This window comes from Anarhichas minor, unplaced genomic scaffold (genome assembly GCF_050575085.1).
Source record: "Anarhichas minor isolate MPS153535 unplaced genomic scaffold, ASM5057508v1 ptg000007l, whole genome shotgun sequence".
In the NCBI taxonomy this organism is placed as follows: domain Eukaryota; kingdom Metazoa; phylum Chordata; class Actinopteri; order Perciformes; family Anarhichadidae; genus Anarhichas; species Anarhichas minor.
Genome location: NW_027466453.1, coordinates 8958085 through 8975581, shown reverse-complemented (window position 1 = coordinate 8975581; position 17497 = coordinate 8958085). Strand labels below are relative to the sequence as shown.

Below are 17497 nucleotides of genomic sequence, written 5' to 3'. Positions count from 1 at the left end.
ACAAAGAGAAGATTTTGATCTAAAGACCAAAGCACTTGGACAATGGGCAGAGTAATACGGCTGAGAAGAAAAAGTACTTTAACTTTACGTTGGAAAGAAAGCAAAAATACAATAGAAAGTGATGAAAATCAAGACAGGATGTGAACATGTAACAAGTGGAATACATGAAGCCAGATGAGATAAAAATATAGCGACATCATGCAGGAATAACCAGGATGTAGTACCTTTATCCATGACTTTTTTCTTATTTTTGGTGTTGAATATTAAATGTTCATAATGTTCCTTGACACTAAATGCAACTCAAAACTTGCAACAACAACACAAACACATATGGATGTAGAGAGCCACAAGAAAGCGGAACTGTCATGAGTGAAAGAGTCTTATCCAGACTTATCCCTAAAGCACGTGCCTGAGTCCTGAATGGAGGTACTTGCCTGTGTGTGTGTGTGTGTGTGTGTGTGTGTGTGTGTGTGTGTGTGTGTGTGTGTGTGTGTGTGTGGGTGTAGGTGCGTGCTCCAAATAACTCCCTAATCCAGTACCATAGTAAACAAGCAGAGCGCTGTGGGTCGAAAATCAAGCGCTGGAAAAAGAGACCGACAGAATCTGTTCCCTGTCAGTCTGAAACAAAACCTGGACTCCCTCCCAAGCTTGTAACGAGTCAGTGGGCAGAGTTCACCGTGGGTACTCTGGCGTGCGTGTGTGTGTGTGTGTGTATCAACTACAATTTAAGTACATGCGAGTGCGCATTCGTGTGCACCGCGTCCTGCAAATCCAAACAGAACTGGCAGTGTTTTTGTTTCTTTCCATGAGCTTACCCGCATTGAAATGGAACCTTTTAAGGATCAACTTAGCGGCGTCCCTTGTTTTGGTTGGGTTCCTCACACAGCTTTCGGGTTGAAAAGTTCTCTCCGAGCTGAGCGTGCCTATTGTGTGGCTTTCTGGGGTGCGATGTGTGTGCCAGTATGTGCCCCCATGTTGAGGGAGGATGTAGCCACCGCAGACGGAGGAAAACAGGCAGCAGCATCAGGTCGTGCTGCTCTTCGTTGAGAATGCTTTTGTTGTTCTTCAACCGTTTCCAGGGACAGAATAAATAGCTGCGCTTAACCAAAGGCATTTGCCTCCCTCGCTGCTATGAATGCACCACTATGAGAAACATATTACCAGCGGTTACGAGTGTTTCTGGAAATTCTCTCCCCTCTCGTTCTGTTTTTTTCTCTTGTAAGCATTGCTGGGAAAACGTGAAAGAAAGAAATCTCCATTGTTTGTACCGGTCAACATATGGTCAGCGGACATGGAGAACTTCAGCCGCCGCCTTTGATTTGTCATGGTCGGTCTTACCATTGCCATAGCGTTCTGGGACGAAGAGACAGAATCCCAGGTAACCGTTGGGATCCTTTGCCTGTTGTCATCCACTTAAGGTCCATTTCTACCAGCCACTGATATCCATCAGCGTCAAGAGGCCGAAGCTCTGGCATGTGGTGCAGGCTTTATGTGGATCTTAAAGATCTTAAAGGTCAACGCTGGAATGTAGCAGGAGCGAACTGATGTGGAGAGAGTGACTGAGAGGATGGCAATTGAGCAGAAACCCAAAGGGATGAAATGAAAGTTTTTAGGGTACATTGTGTCATCGAGATCATTGTAGCTACAATGTAAAGGTGAGCTCAGACTAGACACACACACACACACACACACATTCTCTTGAGCTCTCTGACATCAGTGTACTCTCATTCCGCAGTATAATCAGGAACCTGAGCGTAAAGGAATTTCCCCATTGTGTAGGTGCGAGGGGAACTACTTATGACAAAACTGGTGCACTGAAAGAGATGTAGAGATAGCGAGATTGAGAGAGACACGGACAGAGAAAAACATGACAGAGGAGACAGAGAGAGACGAGCGGAGCAGGAGGTCAGGCGGACGGAGAGAGAGGAACGCTACGAGGAGCTGGGAAGACTTCATTTCTATCTGGTGATGGAAGCGGGTCGCTGGTTGGGCCCAAGAAAATAAGGATGGGCTGCAAGTGCCTCTGCATCTAATCTAACCCTATAACAAGACAGATGGGTTCCAGTTCACGTGTCATCAAAGGGTCGGCCTATTTGCCACGCACACAGTCATGAAGTTACATGCTCTCTTCGTCCAGTCAGATAACAAAAACATTTGAATATGATGAAGGAAAGTGCTTTACATACAAGCAAATATGTGATTACAGTCATGGAACTGTTTTTTTAGCGTGTTCCTTGGCTGTCAGTGGCACACAGATGGGAAAAGTCATGGGAAAAATGTCGCACTGCTGTCAAACAATCTTTGGTTGTATAACTGATGGTTTTGACCTATACAGTGTAGAATGTTTAGCCCTTCCAGCTTCCCAAGAAGTTTACATTTTGAGATCCCAGCTCTGGATTTTCACAAACCTCCAGGGATCAATGCGTCGTGGCCGGAGGCGCTGACAGACTGGCCTGTTGGTTGGTTAGCACGAGATGAAACGCCTGCTGAGCACCTATACAGCAAATAAAACATCTTACAGCCCAGCAGATGTCAGACATCCAGGTTTTGTATAGTGCAAGAAAAGCCAATGTTTGTTTCATTCATGTTATCTGTTTTGACTGTTGTTACACAGACTCAAGAGAGACAAATGGATTTTTACAAAGTCATGTGCCTCACTGGGCCGTTTAAAAGCAGGATCTGTTGCCTGATAACCCTCAGAAACCATTAAGCAGGACCTGAGTTTCATTCCACGGAGATCGTTGACAGCAGGTTATCTGGATGTCACAGTAAGCTTTTTGACTATACTCTCTGTATTTGTTTGGATCTGCAGGAGCCAAGTGCACTTTTACAGCGCAAACTGCCTCACATCTGCCTTAAATCATCCTGTAATGGTCACCTTAGATATCAAAGACACATCAACTGATCCCGAGTCCTTCTGAGAAACAGGCACTTAATCAACCACTTCAATACCTTTATGTGTGTGTGTGTGTGTGTGTGTGTGTGTTTGCTGTATGGAAACAATACCACCTCTCACTGAGAAAACAAACCCCATAAGAAGGGAAGAGAGGCATAAAGGATGAGGTTTGAAAGAAAAAGGAAGGAGGCCAGTTGTGAACATTTCTGGCATTCCTCAGCTCCATGCAGCAGCAGGACTTTCTTTAGGGGAAGCAGTCACCTTCTCCTCATTGGCCACAGCAGAGCTGACCTGGCCCAGAGCCGACCACGGGAGGAAGCGCACATTAAAGCAAGAATTCAGGATATTGGCGGGCAGGGATATTGTTTAACCTGACACACAAGTAAACAAGCATTAGAGCGCGTGCATGAGGGAGAGAGACAGACTGAACTACGGTGGAAAGCATTGCTCTTGTGTTCCTCTTCACAGGATGCTGGCATTTCCTGTTCAGAGAGTCTGCTGGATATTTATGGAAGACTGGCCCGAGAGAAGGACTTTTATTTTCTTTAAGATACCTCTGTTTCTCTAAATAGACTTGCTGAGAGGAAAAGCAGATGCTTCACATGTCATCTGGTCCACACGTGGGTCATTTGTTTTGGTGTGAGAACATGTGGTGGGATGATACAAAAGATAGATTAAAAAAAAAAGATAACACAAAAAAATGGTTGTAAAAAAGTTGGGAACCACGATCCCAGGGGAAACTCAGTTTTCTTTGGATTGTTAAATACCAGGGAGTACAATTGAAGCACGTGCTGTACATGCATACTGCAACCCATCAGAGGTCCACTGATAATGTTGACATGCTAATGCAAAATAAATCAGAATTGGCTCCATGAGGACATTGTTATCTAACATTTATATCTTTACCATTTGGGTTTATGAAAAAAAAGCAATTCTTTTTTTTTTTGTTGAAGGCATTCCTTTAGGAAATTGCACGAACTCTGCATGAAAACATGTTGCCGGGCAATTCCTTATCTCCGTAATTCACTATTTTGAAATCTATAAAGCACAGAAGGATTTCGCTGTAGTCCATTCGTAAGCAGGGCTGAGCTGTAGAGAGGCCCAATCCCAATGGCCGGTCCTTTAAAAGGTGCAATGTGTAAGATTTGTCAGCATCTAGCAGTGAGGTGGCAGATTGCAACCAACTGAAACTTCTCCCATGTGCCAAGCATGTAGGAGAAGTACAGTGGCCGGCGCGAAAACGTTAAAATTGGGAACGGCCCTTTCTATAGCTAGTGTTTGATTTGTCCGTTCTAGGCTACTGTAGAAACATGACAGCCAGCTCTGTGAAGAGGAGCCTGTCCATAGGAAGATACAAACGGCTCATTCTCAGGTAACAAAAACACAATGATTCTAATATCTGCGTGATTATACTCAACAACCACAACCATGCTAGCATAGCAGCTTTGAAACGGTTCTTAGGCACTGCCAACATCTGCATGCTAACATGCTCCCAGTGACAATGCCAACATGCTAAATGTTAAGCCGGTATAATGCTTATGTTGTGATTTAGTTTGGCGTGTTAACGGCTGCCAATGAGCACCTAACACAGAGTACAGCAAAAACCTGATGCGCATGTCAGACGTTTTGCAGATATTTGGAGGGACGAGAGTAAAAGTCAGCCAAAGTCATAGGAGACATCCTCTGGGAACCATGAATGTCTGTAGAATGTCATAGCAATCCATCCATCAGTTGTTGAGATATTTTAGTATAGACTGACATTGTCATCCCTAAAGTCATCGTTCTTGTTTTGCTGTTTCCCAAATCTAGAAACATAATTTTTCCCTTTTGCAGTTTGGATGTAACTGATCCCTTGAATTAAATCAGAAATAATGAGCCAAGTTAACTGCTTGGAAAATAAAGTAATGCTGCTAATGTTAAATTTCATGCTGCTATAATAATAAATCAAAAAAACAAATCACACACACAAGTATAATAGTTTGATACAAAATGCACTTGTATTTTTCTTTGTTACATTTTGTAATGCATGTCTTCAACATTTATTCATTTTGACATAGCGTCCACAAGGACAAGTGCAAACCTGCCTGACAACAGGAATAAGTAAAAGTTAACGTACAAGATAAGAAATGATATAATGATGTTAACATTCATATGTAAAAAAAAAAAAAAAAAGACGCATCAATTATTTTACAGATTCATCTTAATACTAACTCACAATATACATTTCAGTACTTGTTTTGAGAAATTCCTTCCAATTTCCCTGCTCCCGACCATTTGAAGGCAAACATCCCATAATTATACAAATCTTCAGTTGAGCACAATCACAATTTCAACCCCTGCCATCCCCCTTTTTCCAAGACTGATGTTTTCACAATATTTGAAGAGCCTGAAATTTTGTGGCAACCTTGCAGTTAAAGTACAAAAAAAAAAAAAAAAAACACACTTGTGCAATTTGTGCAATAGCCAACAAAACAATGCAAAACTGTAATATTAACACAGAAGTGATGTTGAAAAAAAAGGTGGCACTTTGTGAATAAAAGGTAATGTGACAAAAACAGTAGATTGTGTAAAATGGTTGACATGTACAGTACATTGTGTGACAGCTGACTGTGCTTGAAGAGCCTTTGGTTTCTTACTATAACAAAATAAAAAGTGCTTCAGATTGTCCTTAAAAAAAAATGCTAGAATGCTAGTATTTCAAAACTCAGGCATTGATGTGGGCTTTGTGTCTTTTAGGGGGTGAAGTGGCATGACAAACACACATAAATAAACATATAAAACAGTGGAGCAGTCCTTTGCTTTAATTCTTTAGCTAAGTACAACCATGTGTTAAAACCCTTTAAATCCTTCAACAAAACTCATCACAGAAGGTACGTCTGGGTCAGTCGAAGCATAACGTGTTTTGATGAGAGCGCACAGTGAGTGAAGTCATTTCCCCAAGGCTGCCTCCTCGCTGAAACACAGTTCAAGAGGCTAATTGGGTAAAAAGAGAAACCAGTGTGCGTGCAGGGGTGAACTAGCCACAGTGTAAAGCACGTCGCTTTTAAGGCAGCAGTGCAGTCCTGCGACAAAGTCCTCGAGTCTCTTCTGCCACCCCCTTTATCTCCTGCATCTTTATTCCTCTCACATTTCTTCCGTACGATCATAAATCAGCACGGAGAAGTGAGGATTATTCATACACATGCAGAGGTGTTAGACTACACACACAGAGCCTCACAGACATCACAGCAGTAGAAGCAGCCAGCAGCAGGCGTACAGCATCCGTATAGCGTGGCCCTGAGTCAGACCGGGCTCACTGGCTTTCAGCGTCTGCTCCGCGAAGTTCGACTTCGCTCAGTCCCTCTCCACCTGCCAAGAAGCCGTTCAGCAGATCAGCTCCTGCTTAATCTCAGGCCGCGTGGGAAAGTGTGGCTCGCTGAAGGAGAAGGCGTCGCGGCCCGTCTTCAGTCCCCCCTGGCCCGGGCACGCCAGGTACGACCCGATCAGGTCCAGCTCTGGGGAGGGAGCCGGGCTCTCGGGCTCCGACTCCGACTGGCTCGTCTCCGGCTCGTCCACAGAGGAGCCCGACCTGGCGTGGAGGTGCAGGGGGGAGTTGGGATGGGCGAGCGAGTTCAGCCAGGGGTGGTTGAGGCATTCTTCCGCCGTGGCTCTCTTCCTGTACACACAAACACAATAACACTGCGGATGAGTTGGAAATTCCCGGAGAGTTTACATAACCGACGGATCGCCTGGATCTTCCGATTCACTCAATCTGGGTCGGAAAACCACAAAAGAAAAGCACTTTTTTTGCTCTCAAGTTTTTTCCCCCCCTTCGATCTCCCACCGATTACTCCAACACTGAGGAATCTTCCATTTTTTCCAACGCCACCAGTAATTTACTGCAATTAAACGATACTGACTGGAGATTATGGCTCTGGATGTGAGACAGAGGCCGCTGCTACTTTTCATCAACTCTGTGGCGACAATGTAGCCTCCATGGCTCAGTCTCGGAGCCCTCAATCAGAATCAGAGTTAGAGCTAAGTTAATCAGAAGTATGGTTACAAAGCTTCACCTCAGTTCAACTCTTCTTTCGTTAACATGTTGACACACAAAACTGACACATCGGTGTAATGTCAAAACACGACGACAGTGGCCTTCTTTTTCTTTAAAATTAGGTGAGTTTACAGCCACAAGTCTGCAAAAAAAAAGGAAGCCAACTTTCGTCGAAGTGACGTAAATCTTGTGACCACATACACTCATCTAGACGTATGCGGATGCACTTCCGTGCCAGTGTGAACCTGACTCACATCCTTGGTGATTAAATCAGCTCAAAGTGACCGAGTCACAACTCCTGATGATATCTTCGTCTTTATAGTAAACTGGCTCACCTGGGGTTTTTAACCAACAAGGTATTGATGAAGTCAACAGCCAGGGAGGAGATCCCCTCGAACGTGTCCTGCGAGTAGTCGACGTTGACTTGGGAGATGTTGAGGAATGTCACCTGCTTGTCGTCGCCCAGGAAGGGCGACTCGCCCGTCAGCATGACGTAGGTCAGGACCCCGATACTCCTGGCAGATGGGGAGGAAGAAAGGGGAAGGAAGTTACGAGGCAGTTTGTCACGTTGATGGTTGCAGAATCTGTCAGTCATGAATTAACTGCAATGTAGAATGAAGCAAAGATGGTCTCGTGGTCAAAGGTCTAGACTTGTCTGTTGCACATTAGGGAGGTGATGTCAACTTCTTCAATAAGTCTTTTATCCTCAGACGCAAAACTAACTAAAGTGGTCTAAATGAGTGGAAATAGTCCCGTTAACTACTGTAGCACACTTACCACATGTCTGTCGCAGTGCTAATGGGTTCATAGTTCAGGATCTCTGGTGCTGCAAGAGAAACACATGGCCCCAATTAGTCTTGACAAATGGCCCTCACATTGAAAAGACACAGGTGATTCTGGGTATTTAAGGCCTTAAATCAGGACTCACCAACATACTCGGGGGTACCCACGATCTCCCTGACCTCTGTGAGGTTGTCCATGCGTCTGGACAAGCCAAAGTCCACGATGCGAATGTCCCCCAGAGGTCGGGCACTGGTCAGCAAGATGTTCTGGGGCTGGAGAGGAGGACACACACACAAATTAGACGGAGGTATGGTACATAGTGTCATAGTGTCTTGAGGTCAGTAATCACATGGCAGCGTGAATGAGTCAAAGCAGTTGAGGTAACTGGTTCCAAGAGGATTTGGGATTCGTCAGTCTCCCTTTGAGCTCATCCTCTAAGCCAATCAGATGAGACGGAGAACAGGTAGGATACCCGTGCCAAACACTGGCATGAGTCCAGGTACTGGAGTGTGCGTGCGACTGGTTTCGTTTGTTCTCGGTCAGACTGGCTTTTCAAAGGGGTCGTATAACATGTATTGAGAAACCAGATGCTTGGTCAATTTGCGAGATGCGATGTAGAAAGAAAACCTCAATGACGACTGCCTTGTTACCCCCCCAGGGGAGGCCATTAAAGAAAACACGACGGCTCAGTGAGGTTCCTTTACCGACTGATCCCTCGTGGGAACGGGGTCGTGACACAGCGAATGAGTCGAGGTTGCATAACAGAACTCATATCTCCTTTAGGCTGCCATTATATTGTCATATAATCTTTCAGCGTGCTCACTTTCAGATCCAGATGCACCACATTGTTCCGATGCAGGAAGGCCACTCCCGTCAGGATCTGCTTGGCCAGCCGGATCACATCTTTCTCCGTGAAGGCCTCGTCGTTATCGGCAACACACTGGTTGAAGATTTCGCCACCGGCGGCGCTGGAAGGAAAGCACAGGAAGGAAAAGTGTAAGAAAACAAAACACCACCCAGTGGAGCTCAGTTTGGCTTACTTTCATTTTTTTATTATTCTCTTTAACTTGTTATAATAAATTGCACAAATACACCCTTCCTCTCAGTTTGAGTCACACAAGCTCACAATAGCAAAATTGCTACTCGTCCCATTTGAACAGTCGTAGTAAACAAACCATAAGTCATTTCCAGTGTCTTAAAATGACGCAACGCCCCGTCTCCTCATGAGTGTACTTTGACTTGGAGGAACAAAGTCCGTCCACATCCACGCATTGCATGCGAGTCCAACGTGAATCAATATAATTTTAGAATTCCCATTAGCAATAATATTACAGGAGATAAGACGGGTCATATCAGCTTACAGCTGATGCAGATAAGCCTATACAGCCTGATATACTGCGGGTTAATTTACCAAATCAAACCAGGGGCAAACTCTGAATAACTGATCAAAACATCTTCTTAAAAGTAGAAAGGAATCTTAAGCTATACATTAGCCACAGAAGGGTGGCAGAGGGGTCGTGTCAGGTTGGTAACTAGACACTGTGTGCGCCTCAGCCTGCATAGTTTTTCGCTCGTTTGTTCAAAACAAATTAAATGTCAGGGATTAGCCGGGTTCTTTTTTGTGTGGAATTTAGTAGTTAGACAACTCAATGACAACCTCTCACATTTATGTGGAAGGAATAGTCAAGAGTCCTGCCCGGTCTTGCTGCGCTTGTGTAACAAAGTTTAGTAAAGCGGAGACATGGTGGATTTACATTGGATGCTCCCATCAGTCAGATCAATGCCTGAAGCTGACAGTTCACCCACACAAACAAACTAGGACCATGTGTGGGGGATTTAGATGGCACACATGCTTTTTATCTTCAGAGGACATTTTTGTGACCAGGCCCTGTGGGCACGACTGTTACATAACCAGCCCCCCCCCCCCCCCCACCCCCTCCTTCTACTACTATCCTCAGCTCCCATGTTTTGGGGGGATTTTGAGGATATCCGTCATTGGTCCATATAATCTTCCTTTTATTTATTTATTTTGCTCCCAGCACACATTACTTGACCTGCCACCTACCCCGCTTGTTGCCAACATGAGAGCAGTGGAGACAGACAGTGAAACCGCACTGATCTGCCTGTGTAAATGAAATGCAAGCAAGCCCATAGTGTTTTCATTCAGGAGAGGAAATGAGCAAGTTGAACTTGAACTTGAATCTGTGAACTTAACACGGACATTGAACTATTACCGTACCCGTCTGAACAATGAATTGCTTGACGTGACGACGTGTTTTAACAGCTTCGTTAAGCTGTGAACAGAGCGCCCGAGAGGGTTTCAAATCTAGATAAAGGCCATCTTGTTTAAATTCAACAGTCTGCACACATTCTGACCAAGCACTTAGGAATGATCTGATACTTCCCCTGAAGTCTAAATACTGTCTCCGCGCTCCCCTTCCTTCTAAGAGAGTTAATGTACACACTACTTCAGTGTGCAGGGAGACCCCTTCCCTCCTGCAGCGAGCTGCGAGACAAAACCCGCTGCTGCCAACATTAGCGAGGACACGGAGGAGCTAAACAACCATTCGCAGGCACGAGCTGGGAACATATCAAGCATTTCTCCATTTCAGCAGTAAACCAAGTCAACCTCCTTTTTCGCTCTGAAGGAGAGGTTGTTGTACACTTTCCTTTAGAGCAGGAAACGAAAGACTGCTTCCTGGATTAGTGTCACAGTGATTCATTCTCCAGAAACACATAGCTACTGTGCACAAAAAAAAAAAAAAAAAAAAAATAGTGATGCACCTTCATTTTTCATCAAAGTGACCATCTCTGTAACTAGTCATTATGCTGGGGGGGTTTCTCTGGTACTGACGCACGCTGGAGCTCTCCAAGATGATTAGAATTCAGCTTCTAGCATCCATTTCTCTGACATTACCATGGATGTGGTTGCGGCTACAAGAAGAGCGCGTGTGTGTGTGTGTGTGTGTGTATGTGTGTGTGTGTGTGCATAACACTTTATACCCGAGTGGCGGTGTGTGCTACTTTTGGAAGCCTTGCTTGCTGCTTGCATTTAAACCCACAGGAAATGGAAAATGGTTTGCAATTCTTGAAACTCATGCTGAGGTCAGACAGTTTGAAGATGCAGCTTTGCAGAGGCCGATGGTCTCGCTGCAGCTTTTAGGACAAACGTACAGTGCGATAGAGGGAAAAACTGAAGAAAAAAAAAAGCACGAGCTGGCATGTGAAAACGGAGCTCTTTAAGCTTTAAAAATATTGTGCATGTGCGAGCTGCTTGATCTTAGGCTCAAAGAGAGCAGCTCCACTTGGAGGCCAAAGAGGAACTGTTGCCCACTGCCGACTGACCTCCTGCTATGTTTTCTCTGCAGGCATGCAGGGGTGAACTGTGGTGCGACTTCCCCTTTCACACTTCAGTCAGAGGTCAAACACATCCCCCCCCACAGAGAGACCTTTGTTCTGAGGAGGCATTCCATGTCTGGGATTGGGATGACTACCGAGGACTGGGCAGGGGAGGGCTTCCTGCCTGAGCAGCGAGCAGTTCAGGAACAGGGTCGGGGGGACGTGGCTGAAGCGTAATTGCCCCGCGTTATCTCCCTGTAATGAGGCGAGCAAGGTAATTAAGATGCTAAGTGTCTTCTCCTAAATCCTAATTAGAGGCCGTCATTAGAGCGGTCAGAGAACACGTACTGGATATGCATCATGTCAGTTAACACCCAACCGCAACAGACCAGGGCCAGACAGCCCGGGGTGACCTTGCCGGATCACTGAACAATCACTGAACTTCACCTGGTGTGCTGAGTCTCGAACTGACTCACTTGTAGCTCGATACATCGTTATTTTTCACACAGTGAGCTCGGTGCAGTTCTGCCACGTTGGTATTTAAAGTGACAGTTCCTGACATTTCGCATAACAAGAAACTGAGGTGCCGAGGCTACGACGAGACGAGCAGCTAACCACAGAGAGAGAGAGAGAGAGAGAGAGAGAGAGAGAGAGAGAGAATTTCCATTTAAGGCTGAAGTCGTGTCACAATAGTGCGAGCGCTATGCATTTCACACATGTGCGTGTGTGGGTTTTTCTTTGAGGTGAGGTGAGAAAGACTTGAGTGACTTGCAGCTGTGCCCTCAGCAACCAGCACATAACTCAAAGCGAGAGAGGGTTTTTTTTTTTTCACAGAGCAGACAGATAAAGATAAAAGCTGACAATTCACATGAAAACACCAAAGCTGTGACATTCTCGTCATGCAACACACAGGATGTTGCATTGTGAAGTTTTGTTGATGCCTGTTAAGTAGAAATGAGTAAATGTGTTGGGGAGTTTTCTAAAAGCCAGTTTGTTCAGGTTTGTTCGCTCAGGTTTGTTGTATGGGGAAGAAATCCACTCATGGAAAGTTTAGTGAGTGACCATTCAAGTGATTTTGATGATTCTATCCCCTATTTTACCTGGCGTGGCTCAAACACCGAGGAAAGCTTACAAGGCCATTTGAATGAACTTTTGTGTTGTTTATGTAACGTCCAGTGTCTTACCACTCCAGGACGAGGATGATTTCGTGGTTGGTTTCGTAGACCTCGTGCAGCGCCACCACATAGGGGTTTGCTTTGGCCGACTCCAGCACGGCGATCTCGTTTAAGATGTCCATGCGGCAGTCCTCGCCCTTCCTTCGCTTTCGCAGGAACTTTGCAGCGCACTGCTTCCCCGTCGCCTTCTCAATGCACTTTTTTACCACCGCAAACTTTCCCCTGGGAGAAAAAAAAATTAAAAAAAGAGGGGAGAGAGTGAGTCGAGAGGCAGAATGAGACAGAATAATCACAACCACATTACTGGCTTTTTCAAATATATTTGGTTTAGAGATTCCCCCCAAGTAGCCAACGGGACCGCTGGAATAAATTTAGGCCACTGAAACTGCAGCGTATGAAAGGCTAAAATTACTGGACATACTCATGACAGTTAAACTGCCATGAGGCAAAACCTAGATTACAGTGCAAGGCATGAGGAAAAGCCCGCCGGTTGGCCACGAGTGCAACACTGTATAGGCGAGGTTAAAGAACAGTTCACAGGTAAGAAGGTTCACTGGCATCATTTGGATTTGTGCGAGGGAGCACTGATATGCTCAGCTGTGGATGAGTCATTAGACGTTCATTAGAGATTTTCAAGTTTCTCCTCAACTTCTTCTAGCCTTCAGGAGGGTCTGACAGGAGGCAGATAAGGCTGCCGACTAGCAGGCCGGGACGTGATAAGGCTAAGGTCAAGCAAAAGCAAAGAGACAAAACAGCTCGGATGCTGGATCCACTTTAACGTCAACACTACCAATGTTTTTCTGCATATACATTGATGGATTCATCTGAGGTGTAAAGGGGTCAGCCGTGGGTGTGGGCAGGATGTCCGATGTGTGCAGAATTGCCTCGCCGTGTCAAGCCGACCACAATCAGCAGCCGTCCCTCCCAGGGCCGATAATGAGGCCTTGTCCACTTCCCTTTCTTTCACAGCTGACAGCAGCAGGGACAAATGGGACCGTGTTGACACCCCCTGCCCGGACCCTCGGCCAGAGCCTGCCTCTCCTTTGACAATCGCACAAAAGCTGACCAGTCGGCTGATACAAGCAGCCCCGAGACCAGGACCACCCAACCAGACCGCTGCTGGGCAGGCCAGGCAGGGGGTCACTGCTGCTACAGTCGGGTTGGAGCCTCGGCAGCAGGCTAACATGAACACCGTGTAACCTCAGCGTCTATGTGTCCAACTAACATCTCAATGTTTCAGCGGGCTGCACGATACAAATACGCTGCCGGGGTGCTGAGGAAAAGATGACTGTGAACTGAATCTAAATGAAGTGGCCCGGTCAGCATGGTGCCGGTCACTTTTCCCACACAGCGTTACTCCAAGCCCACTATGCCGCCGCCGCCGACCAAAAACAGCAACTGTTCTGGCCAGAGCCTGGTTCTGCTTTGGCTACGGCCCCCGAGCTGCTGCAAGGCCTGTTCCTTCTCTGCCTGCCCCCCCCCCCCCCCAACACCACAGTCTCGCAGAATGGCGACGCCTCATTGTTCCGAGTGAAAAGGCAAACCTCGTCAGAGGCTTTTCATCCTTAATTAGCCAAGTTCAGAGCAGCTCTCTGTGGGCTGGGAACTACATATGGAGTGAAAAGGAGCAACAGGAGGCCTTTTTATAAAGGCTGACGACAGGTCAGAGGTTACGGAACGCGGCCATCTCCCAGCCGGCTGCGTTCACACTCTTGCCATGTCACTAGGCAGATGCACCGACTCTCCCGGTTATACATCACGTCACAGTGCTTTAATGTTATATTCTACACATTGAGATTCTTTGCATTAAATCCCACAGTTAGCCGTGTTACAGTAGAAAACCTCTTTCTCAAACATCCGGTCTGACTCCACAGGAGATCACACAGCTCATTTGCAGCTCTGTAAATTCGGTCTGTCACCAATCATCAACTTTACTGCGAGACATTAAAATAACTCCTCGCCACCACTGGAGATTGGTCATAATTCGATTGAGAAGTTGGTTTCCTGTGGAGTCTGCGTTTTGTCTCCCTCAGCGGGCCACTGACTCATGTCTGAAGTGCGATGAGAAACGACAGCCCTCACAGCTCTCGCTTTCCTGTTTCACAGACGAACTGACACAAAGCATTACTTCCTCTTTCTGCTTTACAGATTGGCCACAACTTTTTTTTTTGCGCACAGTTCTGCAGGGGACCACAAGTCACAATGCGAAGCTCAATGATGAGAAGGTTTATGCAGACCAATGAGTCCTATTGATAAAAGGAAGAATTCAACTCCGTCACCTAAAAGCTGCTCTAATATGGTCAACACCCCTCCTAATGTACAGACTGATCTGCCGGCATACATTCCTGCACTTAATGCGATTATAAGACCTGATCCCAGGATGTTGTTGGGTCGGACTCATGGGAAGAGGAGAAAGACGGGGGCGTTTAGAGGCTGCAGCCTCAAGCCAAACCCTCCCCCCCCCCCCATAGGTCCTGGCTGCTGTCCCAGGATGTCCCAGGGTGTCGGACAAGGAAAACTGGCTACTACCAACTGACTCTTTATTTAGGCTGTCCCACCACTCTCTGCAGCGCAGCAAGCTTACAGTGAAAATTGAGTTTTGGAGACAGATGCAGAATTGGCAGAAACCCAAGCATTCAGAAAGCTTTTTGAGGAAAGTCATTTAGTGTCTCTGGCACATTGGGGAATCTCCGCTTGAACACGGCTGGAATGTGCACTTCTGTTACTGGGATCCACACATCAGTGGGTGACCCACAACATGCATTTGGCTGAAGAGAGACAGGAGGAACATGGTATATTTCATGTTGGGGAAAGCAGGTATGAGACAGGAGAGCAGGTCTATACCACACACAGGTTCTGATTTACACTAAAAAGACACACAACAGGTCTTGTGTGTTTTCAGATACCGTTCCTTCACGGACCTTGGTGTACTTACTGTACGTCTTGCCACTTTACCCTTGTGACCGCTACTGTGATATGACTCCAAACTGATTCTGAAGTTCAGCTCATGGCATTTGAGAAAGTTTACATTTCCACCACCACTTACACTAGAAACTACTACACTACACAAGTGAGCATCGACAGAAACAATAGCGCAGGAGAGGAGTTTCAAAAAGTGGAATATCTTGCTTTCACCTTTTGGATGTCAGACATGTCCGAACAGTGTGTTCAAAACCCTCCTCATCTAACAGCACTCTTTGGGCTCCCTTTTTATTTAAATTTAAATCATCACAAAGTCCAAAACACAGGATACAGGACGCATTACGCGTGCCACAGCGCGTCACCTTCTGCGCTTTTGCCCGGGATGGAATGCGGGATTGGAAATGTCCAATTAGCACGCTTCCCATTAACCCGAGAGCAAATCTAATATGATTACCAGCTTTACATAAGCGCATCAAGATAGTGTAGCACATTTCCAGCAGGCGCAGCAGCACGAGCAAAGTCAGCACGCGGATCAGCGTTTGGTCAATGACCGCTGGGAACAACAAACAACGCTCACCTGCCCAGTTCTCTGCCCACCAGCTCGTAATTGGCCGTGAACGGGTCCGCTCTTATCCTCGTGTGGATCTTTGTCACCATTCCGTTCTTGATCATCTTCGCTGAGTCTGGCATTGAAGTCGCAATTGAATTGAAATCGGTCTTTTTTTTTTTTTCTCCAACCAAATATAACACACAACAAAGACGGTTTTCTCAAGCAAACAGTTGCATGATAAAATAAAGTCGCTTATAGAGCCGACAGCAGCGGTGTCAAACCACCGGGAGATAATCCAGTATACGCGCGTTCCACCGAAAAACAAGAGGGTGATGCTCTGCGGGGACTGCGGCACAGTCGGTGCGGTAAATTAGTTTGAGTGCTACTACACATTCCTAACAATAAACTCCTCGTCGGCCCCCCCCGCCCCTGTGCTGACGCTCCGCAGTGGAAAGCCAATGAACGCGCTGTAGAGGCGGTGCAAGTCAGCTGGCAAGTGGTGCGTTCACTTGACAGGAGCTAATCGGTGCAGTTACACAAACACAAACAACGACTTTGTTTATGTTAAATCATTAGTTTCAGTTGAATAGTTCCCATGTTGACCGTAAGTAATACAACGATGGTAATTATTAAAAATGACACACACATTAATCATAAGAATGTCAACGTGAAGGAGGTCAAACTACTTCATCCCTTATCATTTACAGCAGTATAATAGTTATGATGTGTCACTTTAGAATTGTGAGCCATGAAGTTATTTTACTTAATAACGCAGGCAAATAGTTCAAACTTTATTGCAAGGTCTTATTAACAAGATGCTTAAATGGCAATTTAACTCATTGAATGTACTTGATTAATCCCTTTTCTGTCTTTACATCTAATCCCATGTTGTACACACTGACCACCCAAACGTACTCCTGAAAGAAACAAACACAGGAGCACACACATTTCAGGCGTGTTTGTCATCGTTGGCATGCGTTTTCGTGCCGCTTGTATCTGGGCTTGGCTGCGCTTCAGGTGAGGCTTTTTCTCACACTCGGTCAGTGTGAAGGAGTGGGAAACTGCCCTTGGGGTATGAGAGCTTTCTGCAAAAGTCTGTAGGAGGGTTGCTTATCAGCCCATTGAACCTGAAGAGAAGAATTCAAAAGATCTCATTAGACAGCTCATCAGCATGCGTGGCACATGGACGGTTTGGAAGGGAGATTACGGGAATTACCACAGGTGACTCAGGTTTTTTTTTCTTATTGTTTTATTACATTACATATTTCATTTGAATCCGAAATAGAAAAGTCCCATCACAAGTCACTCCAGGGCAGAGAACATAAAGACAAACCAGTGAGGCATAGGGATTGGTATTTATGGCCCGCGGAGTTGGCGGTGATCTGGCTTTCCATGAGAAATGTGTCACCTAAGCTCCAGAGGCTTGCTGATGCTGTAACTGTGAAGCTGTTAGAAAGAGGAGGCCCGGGCTGACCCTGAGCAAACAGAGCACCACACACACACACACACACACACACACACACACACACACACACACACACACACACACACACACACACACAGAGATGGTAAAGGAACTGCTGGTGGAAGCTGTGGGTTTCTGCCTCAGTTTGCGACTGGCGTAAAGGAGACCATATGTGTACCCCGTGGCAGTAGGCAAAGACTCACGCTGGACATCAGTCATTGCCATCTAGAGCTACAACTCTCAACTGTTTCCATTGCTGATTATGATTTAGATTAAAACACAATGAGATGACTTCCAATTGCTTGGTTTGTCTGACCAACTGCCTGAAACCTGA

At 45.9% G+C, this 17497-nt stretch overlaps 1 protein-coding gene across 1 annotated transcript; it reads right to left on the bottom strand.

Annotated features, from left to right (window-relative positions):
- Positions 1–4870: 4870 nt before the first annotated feature.
- stk17al (serine/threonine kinase 17a like) lies at positions 4871–16083 on the bottom strand. The gene is made up of 7 exons (XM_076085429.1): positions 15726–16083; positions 12236–12448; positions 8536–8680; positions 7858–7984; positions 7707–7755; positions 7265–7444; positions 4871–6551 (listed from the first exon to the last, which is right to left on the bottom strand). Exons 1-7 carry the CDS (start codon positions 15836–15838, stop codon positions 6260–6262), a joined length of 1119 nt encoding a protein of 372 aa, XP_075941544.1. The 5' UTR covers positions 15839–16083; the 3' UTR covers positions 4871–6259.
- Positions 16084–17497: the final 1414 nt, after the last annotated feature.

Excerpts from the sequence above, each read along its gene's own strand:
- stk17al (XM_076085429.1), bottom strand. The coding sequence starts at position 15,838 with ATGCCAGACTCAGCGAAGATGATCAAGAACGGAATGGTGACAAAGATC. Across the intron at positions 7,756-7,857 it reads GGGTACCCCCGAGTATGTTG|CACCAGAGATCCTGAACTAT; the intron begins GTGAGTCCTGAT and ends TTTCTCTTGCAG. Across the intron at positions 6,552-7,264 it reads TTGTTGGTTAAAAACCCCAG|GAAGAGAGCCACGGCGGAAG; the intron begins GTGAGCCAGTTT and ends TTGTGTGTACAG.